At 49.6% G+C, this 21,237-nt stretch overlaps 1 protein-coding gene across 2 annotated transcripts in view; it reads right to left on the reverse strand.

Annotated features, from left to right (window-relative positions):
- Nucleotides 1-17,886, reverse strand: part of LOC149430874 (uncharacterized) — a 40,935-nt gene extending 23,049 nt beyond the window's left edge. Inside the window, exons 1-2 of one of the 2 annotated variants that reach the window (XM_089665968.1) lie at nucleotides 17,792-17,886; nucleotides 14,006-14,096 (exon numbers count right to left, since the gene is read on the reverse strand). In XM_089665968.1, coding sequence (XP_089522094.1) covers nucleotides 14,006-14,039 — 34 coding nt within the window. In that variant the 5' untranslated portion in view covers nucleotides 14,040-14,096; nucleotides 17,792-17,886. Of the gene's footprint in view, nucleotides 1-14,005; nucleotides 14,097-17,783 lie in introns of both variants that reach the window. The other variant, XM_089665969.1, reaches the window with a different exon arrangement.
- Between the last annotated feature and the right edge of the window lie 3,351 nt (nucleotides 17,887-21,237).

Raw genomic sequence — 21,237 nt, forward strand, 5'->3', positions numbered from 1 at the left:
GAGTGTAGACGCAGTGGTGGGGTAATGAGGAGTGTAGACGCAGTGGTGGGGTAATGAGGAGTGTAGACGCAGTGGTGGGGTAATGTTGAGGAGTGTAGACGCAGTGGTAGGTAACGTTGAGGAGTGTAGACGCAGTGGTGGGGTAATGAGGAGTGTAGACGCAGTGGTGGGGTAATGTTGGAGGAGTGTAGACGCAGTGGTGGGGTAATGAGGAGTGTAGACGCAGTGGTGGGGTAATGTTGAGGAGTGTAGACACAGTGGTGTGGTAACGTTGAGGAGTGTAGACGCAGTGGTGGGGTAATGTTGAGGAGTGTAGACGCAGTGGTGGGGTAATGAGGAGTGTAGACGCAGTGGTGGGGTAATGTTGAGGAGTGTAGACGCAGTGGTAGGTAACGTTGAGGAGTGTAGACGCAGTGGTGGGGTAATGAGGAGTGTAGACGCAGTGGTGGGGTAATGAGGAGTGTAGACGCAGTGGTGGGGTAACGTTGAGGAGTGTAGACGCAGTGGTGGGGTAATGTTGAGGAGTGTAGACGCAGTGGTGGGGTAATGTTGAGGAGTGTAGACGCAGTGGTGGGGTAATGAGGAGTGTAGACGCAGTGGTGGGGTAATGAGGAGTGTAGACGCAGTGGTGGGGTAATGTTGAGGAGTGTAGACGCAGTGGTGGGGTAATGAGGAGTGTAGACGCAGTGGTGGGGTGTTGAGGAGTGTAGACGCAGTGGTCGGGTAACGTTGAGGAGTGTAGACGCAGTGGTCGGGTAACGTTGAGGAGTGTAGACGCAGTGGTGGGGTAATGAGGAGGAGTGTAGACGCAGTGGTGGGGTAATGTTGGAGGAGTGTAGACGCAGTGGTGGGGTAATGTTGGAGGAGTGTAGACGCAGTGGTGGGGTAATGTTGGAGGAGTGTAGACGCAGTGGTGGGGTAATGTTGAGGAGTGTAGACGCAGTGGTGGGGTAATGTTGAGGAGTGTAGACGCAGTGGTGGGGTAATGTTGAGGAGTGTAGACGCAGTGGTGGGTAATGTTGGAGGAGTGTAGACGCAGTGGTGGGTAATGTTGAGGAGTGTAGACGCAGTGGTGGGGTAACGTTGAGGAGTGTAGACGCAGTGGTGGGGTAATGTTGAGGAGTGTAGACGCAGTGGTGGGGTAATGTTGGAGGAGTGTAGACGCAGTGGTGGGGTAACGTTGAGGAGTGTAGACGCAGTGGTGGGGTAATGTTGAGGAGTGTAGACGCAGTGGTGGGGTAATGTTGAGGAGTGTAGACGCAGTGGTTGGGTAATGTTGAGGAGTGTAGACGCAGTGGTGGGGTAATGTTGAGGAGTGTAGACGCAGTGGTGGGGTAATGTTGAGGAGTGTAGACGCAGTGGTTGGGTAACGTTGAGGAGTGTAGACGCAGTGGTGGGTAATGTTGAGGAGTGTAGACGCAGTGGTGGGGTAACGTTGAGGAGTGTAGACGCAGTGGTGGGGTAATGTTGAGGAGTGTAGACGCAGTGGTGGGGTAATGTTGGAGGAGTGTAGACGCAGTGGTGGGGTAACGTTGAGGAGTGTAGACGCAGTGGTGGGGTAATGTTGAGGAGTGTAGACGCAGTGGTGGGGTAATGTTGAGGAGTGTAGACGCAGTGGTTGGGTAATGTTGAGGAGTGTAGACGCAGTGGTGGGGTAATGTTGAGGAGTGTAGACGCAGTGGTGGGGTAATGTTGAGGAGTGTAGACGCAGTGTTCGGGTAATGTTGGAGGAGTGTAGACGCAGTGTTCGGGTAATGTTGAGGAGTGTAGACGCAGTGGTGGGGTAACGTTGAGGAGTGTAGACGCAGTGGTGGGGTAATGTTGAGGAGTGTAGACGCAGTGGTGGGGTAATGTTGAGGAGTGTAGACGCAGTGGTGGGGTAATGAGGAGTGTAGACGCAGTGGTGGGGTAATGTTGAGGAGTGTAGACGCAGTGGTTGGGTAATGTTGAGGAGTGTAGACGCAGTGGTGGGGTAATGTTGGAGGAGTGTAGACGCAGTGGTGGGGTAATGTTGAGGAGTGTAGACGCAGTGGTGGGGTAATGAGGAGTGTAGACGCAGTGTTCGGGTAATGTTGGAGGAGTGTAGACGCAGTGGTGGGGTAACGTTGAGGAGTGTAGACGCAGTGGGGGGGTAATGTTGAGGAGTGTAGACGCAGTGGGGGGGTAATGAGGAGTGTAGACGCAGTGGTGGGGTAATGTTGAGGAGTGTAGACGCAGTGGGGGGGTAATGTTGAGGAGTGTAGACGCAGTGGTGGGGTAACGTTGAGGAGTGTAGACGCAGTGGTCGGGTAATGTGGAGGAGTGTAGACGCAGTGGTGGGGTAACGTTGAGGAGTGTAGACGCAGTGGTCGGGTAATGTGGAGGAGTGTAGACGCATGGTGGGGTAACGTTGAGGAGTGTAGACGCAGTGGTGGGGTAATGAGGAGTGTAGACGCAGTGGTGGGTAATGTTGGAGGAGTGTAGACGCAGTGGTGGGGTAACGTTGAGGAGTGTAGACGCAGTGGTGGGGTAATGTTGGAGGAGTGTAGACGCAGTGGTGGGGTAACGTTGAGGAGTGTAGACGCAGTGGTGGGGTAATGAGGAGTGTAGACGCAGTGGTGGGTAATGTTGGAGGAGTGTAGACGCAGTGGTGGGGTAACGTTGAGGAGTGTAGACGCAGTGGTGGGGGAATGTTGAGGAGTGTAGACGCAGTGGTGGGGTAATGTTGAGGAGTGTAGACGCAGTGGTGGGGTAATGTTGAGGAGTGTAGACGCAGTGGTGGGGTAATGTTGAGGAGTGTAGACGCAGTGGTGGGGTAATGTTGGAGGAGTGTAGACGCAGTGGTGGGGTAATGGTGAGGAGTGTAGACGCAGTGGGGGGGTAACGAGGAGTGTAGACGCAGTGGGGGGGTAATGTTGAGGAGTGTAGACGCAGTGGTGGGGTAATGAGGAGTGTAGACGCAGTGGTGGGGTAATGTTGAGGAGTGTAGACGCATGGTGGGGTAACGTTGAGGAGTGTAGACGCAGTGGTGGGGTAATGAGGAGTGTAGACGCAGTGGTGGGGTAATGTTGAGGAGTGTAGACGCAGTGGTGGGGTAATGGTGAGGAGTGTAGACGCAGTGGTGGGTAATGTTGGAGGAGTGTAGACGCAGTGGTGGGGTAACGTTGAGGAGTGTAGACGCAGTGGTGGGGTAATGTTGGAGGAGTGTAGACGCAGTGGTGGGGTAACGTTGAGGAGTGTAGACGCAGTGGTGGGGTAATGTTGGAGGAGTGTAGACGCAGTGGTGGGGGAATGTTGAGGAGTGTAGACGCAGTGGTGGGGGAATGTTGAGGAGTGTAGACGCAGTGGTGGGGTAACGTTGAGGAGTGTAGACGCAGTGGTGGGGTAATGAGGAGTGTAGACGCAGTGGTGGGGGAATGTTGGAGGAGTGTAGACGCAGTGGTGGGGTAACGTTGAGGAGTGTAGATGCAGTGGTGGGGGAATGTTGAGGAGTGTAGACGCAGTGGTGGGGTAACGTTGAGGAGTGTAGACGCAGTGGTGGGGTAATGTTGAGGAGTGTAGACGCAGTGGTGGGGTAATGTTGAGGAGTGTAGACGCAGTGGTGGGTAATGTTGAGGAGTGTAGACGCAGTGGTGGTGTAATGAGGAGTGTAGACGCAGTGGTGGGGTAATGTTGAGGAGTGTAGACGCAGTGGTGGGGTAATGTTGAGGAGTGTAGACGCAGTGGTGGGGTAATGTTGAGGAGTGTAGACGCAGTGGTGGGGTAATGTTGAGGAGTGTAGACGCAGTGGTGGGGTAATGTTGAGGAGTGTAGACGCAGTGGTGGGGTAATGTTGAGGAGTGTAGACGCAGTGGTGGGGTAATGTTGAGGAGTGTAGACGCAGTGGTGGGGTAATGAGGAGTGTAGACGCAGTGGTGGGGTAATGTTGAGGAGTGTAGACGCAGTGGTAGGTAACGTTGAGGAGTGTAGACGCAGTGGTGGGGTAATGAGGAGTGTAGACGCAGTGGTGGGGTAACGTTGAGGAGTGTAGACGCAGTGGGGGGGTAATGAGGAGTGTAGACGCAGTGGTGGGGTAATGAGGAGTGTAGACGCAGTGGTGGGGTAATGTTGAGGAGTGTAGACGCAGTGGTGGGGTAATGTTGAGGAGTGTAGACGCAGTGGTGGGTAATGTTGAGGAGTGTAGACGCAGTGGTGGTGTAATGAGGAGTGTAGACGCAGTGGTGGGGTAATGTTGAGGAGTGTAGACGCAGTGGTGGGGTAATGTTGAGGAGTGTAGACGCAGTGGTGGGGTAATGTTGAGGAGTGTAGACGCAGTGGTGGGGTAATGTTGAGGAGTGTAGACGCAGTGGTGGGGTAATGAGGAGTGTAGACGCAGTGGTGGGGTAATGAGGAGTGTAGACGCAGTGGTGGGGTAACGTTGAGGAGTGTAGACGCAGTGGTGGGGTAATGTTGGAGGAGTGTAGACGCAGTGGTGGGGTAATGAGGAGGAGTGTAGACGCAGTGGTGGGTAATGTTGAGGAGTGTAGACGCAGTGGTGGGGGAATGTTGAGGAGTGTAGACGCAGTGGTGGGGTAATGTTGAGGAGTGTAGACGCAGTGGTGGGGTAATGTTGGAGGAGTGTAGACGCAGTGGTGGGTAATGTTGGAGGAGTGTAGACGCAGTGGTGGGGTAACGTTGAGGAGTGTAGACGCAGTGGTGGGGTAATGAGGAGGAGTGTAGACGCAGTGGTGGGTAATGTTGAGGAGTGTAGACGCAGTGGTGGGGGAATGTTGAGGAGTGTAGACGCAGTGGTGGGTAATGTTGGAGGAGTGTAGACGCAGTGGTGGGGTAATGAGGAGGAGTGTAGACGCAGTGGTGGGTAATGTTGAGGAGTGTAGACGCAGTGGTGGGGGAATGTTGAGGAGTGTAGACGCAGTGGTGGGTAATGTTGGAGGAGTGTAGACGCAGTGGTGGGGTAACGTTGAGGAGTGTAGACGCAGTGGTGGGGTAATGAGGAGTGTAGACGCAGTGGTGGGGTAATGAGGAGTGTAGACGCAGTGGTGGGGTAACGTTGAGGAGTGTAGACGCAGTGGTGGGGTAACGTTGAGGAGTGTAGACGCAGTGGTGGGGTAACGTTGAGGAGTGTAGACGCAGTGGTGGGGTAACGTTGAGGAGTGTAGACGCAGTGGTGGGGTAATGTTGAGGAGTGTAGACGCAGTGGTGGGGTAATGTTGAGGAGTGTAGACGCAGTGGTGGGGTAATGTTGAGGAGTGTAGACGCAGTGGTGGGGTAATGTTGAGGAGTGTAGACGCAGTGGTGGGGTAATGTTGAGGAGTGTAGACGCAGTGGTGGGGTAATGAGGAGTGTAGACGCAGTGGTGGGGTAATGTTGAGGAGTGTAGACGCAGTGGTAGGTAACGTTGAGGAGTGTAGACGCAGTGGTGGGGTAATGAGGAGTGTAGACGCAGTGGTGGGGTAACGTTGAGGAGTGTAGACGCAGTGGTGGGGTAATGTTGAGGAGTGTAGACGCAGTGGTGGGGGAATGTTGAGGAGTGTAGACGCAGTGGTGGGGTAACGTTGAGGAGTGTAGACGCAGTGGTGGGGTAACGTTGAGGAGCGTAGACACAGTGGTGGGGTAACGTTGAGGAGTGTAGACGCAGTGGTGGGGTAACGTTGAGGAGTGTAGACGCAGTGGTGGGGTAATGTTGGAGGAGTGTAGACGCAGTGGTGGGGTAATGTTGAGGAGTGTAGACGCAGTGGTGGGGTAACGTTGAGGAGTGTAGACGCAGTGGTGGGGTAATGTTGGAGGAGTGTAGACGCAGTGGTGGGGTAATGTTGAGGAGTGTAGACGCAGTGGTGGGGTAATGTTGAGGAGTGTAGACGCAGTGGTGGGGTAATGTTGAGGAGTGTAGACGCAGTGGTGGGGTAATGTTGGAGGAGTGTAGACGCAGTGGTGGGGTAATGTTGAGGAGTGTAGACGCAGTGGTGGGGTAATGTTGAGGAGTGTAGACGCAGTGGTGGGGTAATGAGGAGTGTAGACGCAGTGGTGGGGTAATGAGGAGTGTAGACGCAGTGGTGGGGTAATGAGGAGTGTAGACGCAGTGGTGGGGTAATGTTGAGGAGTGTAGACGCAGTGGTGGGGTAATGAGGAGTGTAGACGCAGTGGTGGGGGAATGTTGAGGAGTGTAGACGCAGTGGTGGGGTAATGTTGAGGAGTGTAGACGCAGTGGTGGGGTAATGTTGAGGAGTGTAGACGCAGTGGTGGGGTAATGTTGAGGAGTGTAGACGCAGTGGTGGGGGAATGTTGAGGAGTGTAGACGCAGTGGTGGGGTAATGTTGGAGGAGTGTAGACGCAGTGGTGGGGTAATGTTGAGGAGTGTAGACGCAGTGGTGGTGTAATGTTGAGGAGTGTAGACGCAGTGGTGGGGTAATGTTGAGGAGTGTAGACGCAGTGGTGGGGTAATGTTGAGGAGTGTAGACGCAGTGGTGGGGTAATGTTGGAGGAGTGTAGACGCAGTGGTGGGGTAATGTTGAGGAGTGTAGACGCAGTGGTGGGGTAATGTTGAGGAGTGTAGACGCAGTGGTGGGGTAATGAGGAGTGTAGACGCAGTGGTGGGGTAATGAGGAGTGTAGACGCAGTGGTGGGGTAATGTTGAGGAGTGTAGACGCAGTGGTGGGGTAATGAGGAGTGTAGACGCAGTGGTGGGGGAATGTTGAGGAGTGTAGACGCAGTGGTGGGGTAATGTTGAGGAGTGTAGACGCAGTGGTGGGGTAACGTTGAGGAGTGTAGACGCAGTGGTGGGGTAATGTTGAGGAGTGTAGACGCAGTGGTGGGGGAATGTTGAGGAGTGTAGACGCAGTGGTGGGGTAATGTTGGAGGAGTGTAGACGCAGTGGTGGGGTAATGTTGAGGAGTGTAGACGCAGTGGTGGGGTAATGTTGAGGAGTGTAGACGCAGTGGTGGGGGAATGTTGAGGAGTGTAGACGCAGTGGTGGGGTAATGTTGGAGGAGTGTAGACGCAGTGGTGGGGTAATGTTGAGGAGTGTAGACGCAGTGGTGGGGTAATGTTGAGGAGTGTAGACGCAGTGGTGGGGGAATGTTGAGGAGTGTAGACGCAGTGGTGGGGTAATGTTGGAGGAGTGTAGACGCAGTGGTGGGGTAATGTTGAGGAGTGTAGACGCAGTGGTGGTGTAATGTTGAGGAGTGTAGACGCAGTGGTGGGGTAACGTTGAGGACTGATGTGTGAAAATGTGAAATATTTGGCTGTAGCTGGAGGCAGTTTGTTGGGGGAAGGGCTGGAGGGCGGTACAATGAGTGTCTGCAGCCAACTGTGAAGCATGGTGGAGGTTCCCTGCAGGTTTGGGGCGGCATTTCTGCCAGTGGAGTTGGAGATTTGGTCGGGATCAACGGTGTCCTCAATGCTGAGAAATCCAGGCAGAGACTTCTCCATCATCCACACCATCAGGAAGGCGGGTGATTGGCCCCCAATGTATCCTCCAGCAGGACAACCACCCCCAACATCCAGCCAATGTCATCAGGAACTATCCTCCCTGTGAAGAAGAACAAGGGGCCCTGAAAGTGATGGTTTGGCCCCCGCAGAGCCCTGATCTCCCCACCATGGAGTCTGTCTGGGGAGACATGAAGAGACAGAAGAATTGGAGGCGGCCGACATCCACAGAAGATCTGGGCTCCTCCGAGATGGACAGAGAGCGACCGACCTGCCGACCTCCTTCACTGGGTGCAAGGCAAAGGGGGGTCACCCCAATACTGATTATGGGGGGGGGGGGTCACCCCAATAATGATCACACGGGGAGAGGAATCACCCCAACACTGATCACAGGATACGGGGAGTCACCCCAACACTGATCACAGGATACGGGGAGTCACCCCAACACTGATCACAGGATATGGGGAGTCACCCCAACACTGATCACAGGATACGGGGAGTCACCCCAACACTGATCACAGGATACGGGGAGTCACCCCAACACTGATCACAGGATATGGGGAGTCACCCCAACACTGATCACAGGATATGGGGAGTCACCCCAACACTGATCACAGGATATGGGGAGTCACCCCAACACTGATCATAGGATATGGGGAGTCACCCCAAATATTATATTGGATTTCTCTTCATTTAATCAAATAAACTATTAACACTTCGACTTCTGAAAGATTTCTTCATTTGCAGCATCACTCCGCCTAGAATTGTTGCAGAGTAGCGAGTGTATATATATACAGTTGCAAGAAAAAGTATGTGAACCCCCTTGGGATTACGTGGAGTTTTGCATGAATTGGGCATAAAATGTCTGAACGTCATCTAAGTCACAACAATAGAAGAACACAGTCTGCTGAACATAATACTACACAAACATTAGATGTTGCCATGGTTTCATTGCACATAACATGTAAACATTCACAGTGCAGGGAGGAAAAAGTATGTGAACCTTTGGACTTAATAACTGGTTGACCCTCCTTTGGCAGCAATAACCTCAACCAAACGTTTCCTGTAGTTGCAGATCAGACCTGCACAACGATCTGGAGTCATTTTGGACCACTCCTCTTCACAAAACTGTTTCAGTGTAGCAATATTCTTGGGATGTCTGGTGTGAATCGCTCTCTTAAGGTCATGCCACAGCATTTCAATGGGGTTGAGGTCAGGACTCTGACTGGGCCACTCCAGAAGGCAGATTCTGTGCTGTTGCAGCCATTGTTTTGTTGAATGACTTGTATGCTTTGGGTCATCATTGTCCTGTTGCATCACCCATCCTCTGCGGAGCTTCAGTTGGCGGACAGATGGTCGTACGTTTTCCTGCAAAATGTCTTGATAAACTCTGGAATTCATTTTCCCGTCAATGACAACAATCCGTCCAGCCCTGAGGCAGCAAAGCAGCCCCAAACCATGATGCTCCCTCCGCCATGTTTCACAGTGGGGATGAGGTTTTGATGTTGGTGTGCTGTGCCTTTTTTTCTCCACACATAGTGTTGTGTGTTCTTCCCAAACAACTCAATCTTGGTTTCATCTGTCCTCAGTATATTCTGCCAGTAGTGCTGTGGAACATCCAGGTGCTCTTTTGCAAACTTCAAACGTGCTGCAATCTTCTTTTTGGCCAGCAATGGCTTCCTCCGTGGTGTCCTCCCATGTACTCCATTCTTGTTTCATGTTTTCCTTATTGTAGATGTGTCAACAAAAATGTTAGCATGTGCCAGAGATTTCTGTAGGTCTTTAGCTGACACTCTGGGATTCTTCTTTACCTCATGCAGCATTCTGCGCTGGGCTCTTGCAGTCATTTTTACAGGACGACCACGCCTAGGGAGAGTAGTAACAGTGCTAAACTTTCTCCATTTGTAGACAGTCTGTCTTACCGTGGACACAGGAACATCAAGGCTCAAGGAGATACTTTTGTAACCCTTTCCAGCTTCATGCAAGTCAACAATTCTTGATGGTAGGTCTTCTGAGAGCTCTTTTCTGCGAGGCATGGTTCACATCAGACAGTGCTTCTTGAAACTAGTAAACCCAAAACAGGTGTCAGCAACACATCCAATATCATCACACTGATTGGAGTCAAGGTTGGCTCACTCCTGGCTCCAATTAGCTCTGGGAGAAGTCATTAAGCGAGAGCCTCACATACTTTTTCCTCCCTGCGCTGTGAATGTTTACATGTTATGTGCAATTAAACCATGGCAACATCTAATGTTTGTGTAGTATTATGTTCAGCAGACTGTGTTCTTCTATTGTTGTGACTTAGATGACATTCAGAGCACATTTTATGCCCAATTCATGCAAAACGCCACGGAATCCCAAGGGGTTCACATACTTTTTCTTGCAACTGTACATTTGTGTTCAATAATATCCGTGTGATGATAAAAGTGAGTAAAGCTGCAAATCCTTCTAATCCTTTTCTTTCCATCCACACAAATGCATTGGGAACACGACACATTCTATTCCAAATCACAACATGAAGAAAAATACATCAAATTTGTGTTGTTCCTCTAAAAAAAATGGAAGAAAAGTGAATATTAGACGGTTCAACAAAATGTCCGTGTTTGTATTCTTCTTTACAAACTCCAACATTCACTATATAAACTGAGAAATGTTTGAAGATTTTGCTTTCCTTTGAATGACTTCATGAATATTTGGTTGTAGTCGCACTGTTTCTGAGAACTGCTGTACATCTGTGTTGCATGGAGTCCCCCAACTTCTGGCCCCTGTGATCACGTATTCCAGCCCAGGATGATTGGACCACATTCCACAGTTCTTCTCTATTTCTTGGTTTTGCCTCAGAAACGGCATTTTTGATGTCACCCCACAAGTTTTCTATTGGATAAAGATCCGGGGATTGGGCTGGCCACTCCATAACGTCCATCTTGTTGGTCTGGAACCAAGATGTTGCCCGTTTACTGGTGTGTTTGGGGTCGTTGTCTTGTTGGAACCCCCATTTCAAGGGTATTTCCTCTTCAGCATAAGGCAGCATGACCTCTTCAAGTATTCTGATGGATTCAAACTGATCCATGATCCCTGGTATGCGATAAATAGGCCCAACACCGTAGTATGAGAAACATCCCCATATCATGATGCTTGCACCACCATGCTTCACGGTCTTCACAGTGTACTGTGGCTTGAATTCAGTGTTTGGGGGTCGTCTGACAAACTGTCTCCGCCCACTAGACCCAAAAAGAACAATCTTACTTCCATCAGTCCACAAAATGTTGCGTCATTTCTCTTTAGGCGAGTCAATGTGCTCTTTGGCAGATTGTAACCTCTTCAGCACACGTCTTTTCTCCAACAGTGGGACTTTGCGGGGACTTCTTGCAGATAGCTTGGCTTCACATCGGCGTCTTCTAATTGTAACAGTCCTCACAGGGAACGTCACACCTTCTTTCATCTTCCTGGAGCTGATTGTTGGCTGAGTCCTCACAGGAAACGTCACACCTTCTTTCATCTTCCTGGAGCTGATTGTTGGCTGAGTCCGCCCCATTTTGGCTATTCTTCTATCCATTCCAATGGTAGTTTTTTGCTTTCTTCCACGTCTTTCAGGTTTTGGTTGCCATTTTAAAGCATTTGCGATCATTTTAGCTGAGCAGCCAATCATTTTCTGCACTTCTTTATATGTTTTCCCCTCCAATCAACTTTTTAATCAAGGTACGCTGTTCTTCTGAACAATGTCTGGAACGACCCATTTTCCTCAGAATTTCAGAGAGAAATGCACTGTAACCAGCATGTCCAACATTTGCTGCCTTCCTTCCTTAAATAAGGGCAATCATTGCCACCTGTTTATCAAAGAATGAATGACGTCACTAATAGAACTCCACACTGCTATTATTGTGAACACGCCCCTCAATGAGTGATTCAATGACACAGAATCAGCAGCATGCATGTCATGACTGTCGGGTCTGTTGGATTTCTATGACTCTACTACACCTGCTAGGAAATTATTTGCCATGTAGGAATATCATTTCCACCAAAAACAGCGATTGATCCGGTTAGTGATGTCTGATGGCTAGTATTTTCAACACAACTGTATATATCTCCCCCCTCTATACTGTATATATATATATATATATATATATATATATATATATATATATATATATATATCTATCTCCCCCCTCTACACTGTATATATATATATATCTCCCCCCTCTACACTGTATGTATATATATATATATATATATATATATATATATACCCCCTCTATACTGTATATATATCCCCCCTCTATACTGTATATATATATCCCCCTCTACACTGTATATATATCTCCCCCCTCTACACTGTATATATATATATATCCCCCCTCTACACTGTATATATATATATATCCCCCTCTATACTGTATATATATATATATCCCCCCTCTATACTGTATATATATATATATCCCCCCTCTATACTGTATATATATATATATCCCCCCTCTACACTGTATATATATATATATCCCCCCTCTATACTGTATATATATATATATATATATATATCCCCCCTCTATACTGTATATATATATATATATATATATATATATATATATATATCCCCCCTCTATACTGTATATATATATATCCCCCCTCTACACTGTATATATATATATCCCCCCTCTACACTGTATATATATATATCCCCCCTCTACACTGTATATATATATATATATATATATATATACCCCCTCTATACTGTGTATATATATATATATATACCCCCTCTACACTGTATATATATATACCCCCTCTACACTGTATATATATATATATATCCCCCCTCTACACTGTATATATATATATATCCCCCTCTACACTGTATATATATATATCCCCCCTCTACACTGTATATATATATATATCCCCTCTACACTGTATATATATATATATCCCCCCTCTATACTGTATATATATATATCCCCCCTCTATACTGTATATATATATCCCCCCTCTACACTGTATATATATATATCCCCCCTCTACACTGTATATATATATATCCCCCCTCTACACTGTATATATATATATATATATATATATATACCCCCTCTATACTGTGTATATATATATATATATACCCCCTCTACACTGTATATATATATACCCCCTCTACACTGTATATATATATATATATCCCCCCTCTACACTGTATATATATATATATCCCCCCTCTACACTGTATATATATATATCCCCCCTCTACACTGTATATATATATATATCCCCTCTACACTGTATATATATATATATCCCCCCTCTATACTGTATATATATATATCCCCCCTCTATACTGTATATATATATCCCCCTCTACACTGTATATATATATATCCCCCCTCTACACTGTATATATATATATCCCCCCTCTACACTGTATATATATATATCCCCCTCTACACTGTATATATATATATATATATCCCCCTCTACACTGTATATATATATATCCCCCCTCTACACTGTATATATATATATATATCCCCCCTCTACACTGTATATATATATATATCCCCCCTCTACACTGTATATATATATATCCCCCCTCTACACTGTATATATATATATATCCCCCCTCTACACTGTATATATATATATATATCTCCCCCCTCTACACTGTATATATATATATATATCTCCCCCTCTACACTGTATATATATATATCTCCCCCCTCTACACTGTATATATATATATCCCCCCTCTACACTGTATATATATATATCCCCCTCTATACTGTATATATATATATATCCCCCTCTACACTGTATATATATATATATCCCCTCTACACTGTATATAATATATATATCCCCCCTCTACACTGTATATATATATATATATATCCCCCCTCTACACTGTATATATATATATATCCCCCTCTACACTGTATATATATATCCCCCCTCTACACTGTATATATATATATCCCCCTCTACACTGTATATATATATATCTCCGCCCTCTACACTGTATATATATATATCTCCGCCCTCTACACTGTATATATATATCTCCCCCTCTACACTGTATATATATATATCCCCCCTCTACACTGTATATATATATATATATCCCCCCTCTACACTGTATATATATATATATCTCCCCCCTCTACACTGTATATATATATATCTCCCCCCTCTACACTGTATATATATATATATATCCCCCCTCTACACTGTATATATATATATATCCCCCCTCTACACTGTATATATATATATCCCCCCTCTACACTGTATATATATATATATCCCCCCTCTACACTGTATATATATATATATCTCCCCCCTCTACACTGTATATATATATATATCTCCCCCCTCTACACTGTATATATATATATCCCCCCTCTACACTGTATATATATATATCCCCCCTCTACACTGTATATATATATATCCCCCCTCTACACTGTATATATATATATCCCCCCTCTACACTGTATATATATAGCCCCCCTCTACACTGTATATATATATATATCCCCCCTCTACACTGTATATATATATATATATCCCCCCTCTATACTGAACACCGTATATCGCCCCCACTGTTAGGACTCACCCAGAGAGTTCAGGAAGAGGAAGTTGTCCTCCATGTTGCTCAGGAAGATGGGGGGAAGACACGATCTGCCATCGTAGTTGTCACCTCACACCTGAGATCAGAGAGAGAAGAACATCTTGTAAATTGCAGACAATGCAGCAGCAGAAGGGAGACTCTGTAGATGAGGGGTCAGTAGAGGATGGAGAGGGGCGTTCACCCATAATGGCTGGAAAGTCGAACAAATGGCTGACATGCCTTGTGTACTCTTGTGATGATCTGTGTGATTGGTCAGTGATCACATGGTACAGAGAGGGCCAATCACAGCTCTCACAATAGTTCTCACTGGCCATGAATGGATGCCATTCATAGAAATGATTAGTGATTATCAGTGTAAGGCCGGTCCCCCCCCCCCCACACCTTCCTCCCATATATGAGGCCGGTCCCCCCCACACCTTCCTCCCATATGAGGCCGGTCCCCCCCACACCTTCCTCCCATATGAGGCCGGTCCCCCCCACACCTTCCTCCCATATATGAGGCCGGTCCCCCCCACACCTTCCTCCCATATGAGGCCGGTCCCCCCCACACCTTCCTCCCATATATGAGGCCGGTCCCCCCCACACCTTCCTCCCATATATCAGGCCGATCCCCCCCCACACCTTCCTCCCATATATGAGGCCGGTCCCCCCCACACCTTCCTCCCATATATGAGGCCGGTCCCCCCCACACCTTCCTCCCATATATGAGGCCGGTCCCCCCCACACCTTCCTCCCATATGAGGCCGGTCCCCCCTCTGACATTTGGGGGATATCTGTACCGTTCTGACATTTGGGGGATATCTGTACCGTCCTGACATTTGGGGGATATCTGTACCGTCCTGACATTTGGGGGATATCTGTACCGTTCTGACATTTGGGGGATATCTGTACCGTCCTGACATTTGGGGGATATCTGTACCGTCCTGACATTTGGGGGATATCTGTACCGTCCTGACATTTGGGGGATATCTGTACTGTCCTGACATTTGGGGGATATCTGTACCGTCCTGACATTTGGGGGATATCTGTACTGTCCTGACATTTGGGGGATATCTGTACTGTCCTGACATTTGGGGGATATCTGTACTGTCCTGACATTTGGGGGATATCTGTACCGTCCTGACATTTGGGGGATATCTGTACTGTTCTGACATTTGGGGGATATCTGTACTGTCCTGACATTTGGGGGATATCTGTACTGTTCTGACATTTGGGGGATATCTGTACCGTCCTGACATTTGGGGGATATCTGTACCGTCCTGACATTTGGGGGATATCTGTACCGTCCTGACATTTGGGGGATATCTGTACCGTCCTGACATTTGGGGGATATCTGTACTGTCCTGACATTTGGGGGATATCTGTACCGTCCTGACATTTGGGGGGGGGAGGAGTTTGCTGTTCTGACATTTTCAGGTTTCAGGAAATGAGATTGGCCGTTGATACATCAGGATTGATGGATTATCAGATACGTATCTCATAGTTTGTGGACTCTGTAACTTTCCTACAGACTAAATATTAAACACAGATTTGGGGGGATTTTCTCCAAAGAAATAAAGAATACATTTTGGCCAAAATTTATGAATAGATATTTGCAAAATTTAATATCATAAATGAAAAAAAAATGTGTACTTTAACATTTTTGGTCTTTTTTTGTTTATATAATAAACAATAAAAAAAATTCCAGTGGTAGTTAGATATTAAATAAGGTCCCCCCCCCAAAAAAAAACTATATCCACTATATTGCCCCAAGTATTGTCCCCACCCCCATATATACACTATATTGCCCCAAGTATTGTCCCCACCCCCATATATACACTATATTGCCCCAAGTATTGTCCCCACCCCCATATATACACTATATTGCCCCAAGTATTGTCCCCACCCCCATATATACACTATATTGCCCCAAGTATTGTCCCCACCCCCATATATACACTATATTGCCTCAAGTATTGGGCCACGGGCCTTTCCACACACATGACCTTTAATGGCCCCCAGTCTTAGTCCGTAGGGTTCAATATTGAGTTGGCCCCGCCCTTCCCACGCACATGACCTTTAATGGCCCCCCAGTCTTAGTCCGTAGGGTTCAATATTGAGTTGGCCCCGCCCTTTGCCTCTTCTGGGAAGGCCCCCCACAAGGTTTAGGAGGGTGTCTATGGGAAGGTTGGACCATTCTTCCAGAAGCACATTTGTCAGGTCAGGCACTGATGTCGGGGGAGGAGGCACTGATGTCGGGGGAGGAGGCACTGATGTCGGGGGAGGAGGCCTGGCTCGCAGTCTCCGCTCTAATTCATCCCAAAGGTGTTCTATGGGGTTGAGGTCAGGACTCTGTGCAGGACAGTCAAGTTCCTCCACCCCAAACTGGCTCCTCCATGTCTTTATGGACCTTGCTTTGTGCACTGGTGGGCAGTCATGTTGGAACAGGAAGGGGCCATCCCCAAACTCCTCCCACAAAGTTGGGAGCATGAAATTGTCCAAAATGTCACCTTAAGAGTTCCCTTCACTGGAACTAGGGGGCCAAGCCCAACCCCTGAGGAACCCCCCCCCCCCACACCATAATCCCCCCTCCACCAAACTTTACACTTGGCACAATGCAGTCAGGCAAGTACCGTTCTCCTGGCCACCGCCAAACCCAGACACGTCCATTGGATTGCAAGACAGAGAAGTGTGATTGGTCGCTCCAGAGAACACGTCTCCTCTGCTCTAGAGTCCAGTGGCGGCGTGCTTTACACCACGTCATCCGACGCTTTGCATTGCACTTGGTGACGGAAGGCTTGGATGCAGCTGCTCGGCCATGGAAACCCATTCCATGAAGCTCTCTACACACTGTTGTTGGGCTCATCTGAAGGCCACACCAAGTTTGGAGGTCTTTAGCTATTGGCTCTGCAGACAGTTGGCGACTTCTGCGCACTGTGCGCTTCAGCATGCGCTGACCCCGCCCTGTCATGTGACGTGGCCTACCACTTGGTGGCTGAGTGGCTGTTGTTCCCAACACAGTCTCAAGAACATGGAGGAGATTCCAGGAGACGAGAGCACGGAGGAGATTCCGGGAGACGAGAGAACGGAGGAGATTCCGGGAGACGAGAGAACGGAGGAGATTCCGGGAGACGAGAGCACGGAGGAGATTCCGGGAGACGAGAGGGCGGAGGAGATTCCGGGAGACGAGAGGGCGGAGGAGATTCCGGGAGACGAGAGCACGGAGGAGATTCCAGGAGACGAGAGGGCGGAGGAGATTCCGGGAGACGAGAGGGCGGAGGAGATTCCGGGAGACGAGAGCACGGAGGAGATTCCGGGAGACAGGCAGTTCCTCTAGGAGGGCTGGGACAGGGCCATAGAAGGTCCTCAACCCATCAGCAGGACCGGGATCTGCACCTTCGTGGAGGAGGACCAGGATGAGGACTGCCATCTGATGGGACTTCAGTCTTCCTCTGATTGGTGGAGCAGAGGGGGATTATAGTACAGGGGGCGGTCCCTAATACACAGGGGGAGGGGATAAGAAGGTTCTCATGTTATCAACAACCACTAGATGCTCTAAGAGGAAATGTAGAAGAAACACAATACAGACAGGCGGGATATATAGAGGACCACAGAACTCCGCCCCCTCCTCCTCCTGCATGTCAGTGGACGGGAGGCTCCGGCTGTGTATGAAGGGGGAGGGGACAGAGGTCTCCCATAACAACCAGTAACTGAGGTTACGTGACAACCGAAGGAGGATAGACAGCCGCATGGTGTTCCCCGCCCCCTCTACACCCCAACACACCTCCGTACCCCAAATCTTGGACACCATCACACCGGATATCCGCTCCATCTTCCGCACTGCATGCCGGGACACACGACTCCGCCCACCACTCCACACTTCCTACTCACCGCCGATACCCCTCCCACTAGACGAGCCCGACACCGCCCACCACTCAGCAACACACCTCCTACTCACCGCCGATATCCCTCCCCCTTCACGGGCAGACCCCGCCCACCACTCCACAACTCCTACTCACCGCCGATACCCCTCCCCCCTTCACGGGCAGACCCCGCCCACCACTCAGCAACACACCTCCTACTCACCGCCGATACCCCTCCCATTACACGAGCCCGACTCCGCCCACCACTCAGCAACACACCTCCTACTCACCGCCGATATCCCTCCCCCTTCACGGGCAGACCCCGCCCACCACTCCACAACTCCTACTCAACGCCGATACCCCTCCCATTACACGAGCCCGACTCCGCCCACCACTCATCAACAAACCTCTTACTCACCGCCGATACCCCACCCACTGTACCGGGCCGACCCCACCCACCACTCAGCAACACACCTACTACTCACCGCCGATACCCCTCCCACTTCACGGAGCCGACTACGCCCACAGCTTTACAACACGCCTCCTACTCACCGCCGATATCCCACCCACTGTACCGGGCCGACACCGCCCACCATTCAGCAACACTCCTACTCACTGCTGAAACCCCTCCCACTGCACGGGGCCGACCCCGCCCACCACTCAGCAACACGCCTACTACTCATCGCCGATACCCCTCCCACTGCACGGGGCCGCCACCACCCTTTACAGATAGGACCCCGCCCACCGCCCCCTTCATACACAATGTTCCTCCCACAGCTCCACATCTCGCCCGCCTCTTAAGTTTTAAACCCCTCCCCACAACATCAAACCGCGCCCACTGAGCTCCTCCCAGCAAACGCTCAGAACTCCCCCCCGCCTATTAGAAAGAAGACCCCTCCCACAGTAGGGCGGGCAGCCCGCCCCCTCCTACTCATAGCTCCTCCCACATGTAGAGAAGGCAGGTCAGTTACACGTGTGAACGCCTCGGGGTGCCGATTCCTTACCGATTGTTATCCCCACATGGAGTGTATGTCAGTTCATAGATCTTCACCAAATATCACATGACCAACTGTCACTTCCCGGGGATACAGAACACTGAATGACAATTGTGCGGTCATGTGACGCTGTACTCAGGACGTTTCATCATTGTTATCCCCACATGGAGTGTATGTCAGTGACGGTTCATAGATCGTCACCAAATATCACATGATCAACTGTCACTTCCCGGAGATACAGGACACTGTGAATGACAATTGTGCGGTCATGTGACGCTGTACTCAGGACGTTTCATCATTGTTATCCCCACATGGAGTGTATGTCAGTTTATAGATCTTCACCAAATATCACATGACCAACTGTCACTTCCCGGGGATACAGAACACTGTGAATGACAATTGTGCGGTCATGTGACGCTGTACTCAGGACGTTTCATCATTGTTATCCCCACATGGAGTGTATGTCAGTTTATAGATCTTCACCAAATATCACATGACCAACTGTCACTTCCTGGGGATACAGAACACTGAATGACAATTGTGCGGTCATGTGACGCTGTACTCAGGACGTTTCATCATTGTTATCCCCACATGGAGTGTATGTCAGTTTATAGATCATCACCAAATATCACATTACCAACTGTCACTTCCCGGGGATACAGGACACTGAATGACAATTGTGCGGTCATGTGACGCTGTACTCAGGACGTTTCATCATTGTTATCCCCACATGGAGTGTATGTCAGTGTATAGATCTTCACCAAATATCACATGACCAACTGTCACTTCCTGGGGATACAGGACATTGTGAATGACAATTGTGCGGTCATGTGACGCTGTACTCAGGACGTTTCATCATTGTTATCCCCACATGGAGTGTATGTCAGTTCATAGATCGTCACCAAATATCACATGACCAACTGTCACTTCCTGGGGATACAGGACACTGTGAATGACAATTGTGCGGTCATGTGACGCTGTACTCAGGACGTTTCATCATTGTTATCCCCACATGGAGTGTATGTCAGTTTATAGATCGTCACCAAATATCACATGACCAACTGTCACTTCCCGGAGATACAGGACACTGTGAATGACAATTGTGCGGTCATGTGACGCTGTACTCAGGACGTTTCATCATTGTTATCCCCACATGGAGTGTATGTCAGTTTATAGATCGTCACCAAATATCACATGACCAACTGTCACTTCCCGGAGATACAGGACACTGTGAATGACAATTGTGCGGTCATGTGACGCTGTACTCAGGACGTTTCATTGTTTTCACACAAATACAGCTTTCTGTTGGTGCTGTTTACTCCCCAATGGGGGTACTTTGTGCTACAAACAAAAAAGAGCAAAAAAAGTGGGAAAAAATGTTTTACTTTATTTTTATTATAAAATATAGCCAATTATTCTCCTTCACTGATGTGTGTTGATGATGTGCAACTGATAGGGGGGGGGGAAGTGTCCGGACTGGAAGGGGGGGAAGTGTCCGGACTGGAAGGGGGGGAAAGTGTCCGGACTGGAAGGGGTGAAAGTGTCCGGACTGGAAGGGGGAAAGTGTCCGGACTGGAAGGGGGGAAAGTGTCCGGACTGGAAGGGGGGAAAGTGTCCGGACTGGAAGGGGGGGGAAAGTGTCTGGACTGGAAGGGGGAAAGTGTCCGGACTGGAAGGGGGGAAAGTGTCCGGACTGGAAGGGGGGAAAGCGTCCGGACTGAAAGGGGGGAAAGCGTCCGGACTGGAAGGGGGGGGAAGCGTCCGGACTGGAAGGGGGGGAAGCGTCCGGACTGGAAGGGGGGGAAAGCGTCTGGACTGGAAGGGGGTGAAAGCGTCCGGACTGGAAGGGGGTGAAAGCGTCCGGACTGGAAGGGGGGGAAAGCGTCCGGACTGGAAGGGGGGGAAAGCGTCCGGACTGGAAGGGGGGGAAAGCGTCCGGACTGGAAGGGGGGGAAAGCGTCCGGACTGGAAGGGGGGGAAAGCGTCCGGACTGGAAGGGGGTGAAAGCGTCCGGACTGGAGGGGGGGGAAAGCGTCCGGACTGGAAGGGGGGGAAAGCGTCCGGACTGGAAGGGGGGGAAAGCGTCCGGACTGGAAGGGGGGGAAAGCGTCCGGACTGGAAGGGGGGAAAGCGTCCGGACTGGAGGGGGGGGAAAGCGTCCGGACTGGAAGGGGGGAAAGTGTCCGGACTGGAAGGGGGGAAAGTGTCCGGACTGGAAGGGGGGAAAGCGTCCGGACTGGAAGGGGGGTGAAAGTGTCCGGACTGGAAGGGGGGAAAAGTGTCCGGACTGGAAGGGGGGAAAGGCGTCCGGACTGGAAGGGGGGGAAAGTGTCCGGACTGGAAGGGGGTGAAAGTGTCCGGACTGGAAGGGGGGGAAAGC

This window comes from Staurois parvus, unplaced genomic scaffold (assembly GCF_062004578.1).
Source record: "Staurois parvus isolate SC_StPar_1 unplaced genomic scaffold, SC_StPar_1.0 ptg002441l, whole genome shotgun sequence".
NCBI lineage: Eukaryota > Metazoa > Chordata > Amphibia > Anura > Ranidae > Staurois > Staurois parvus.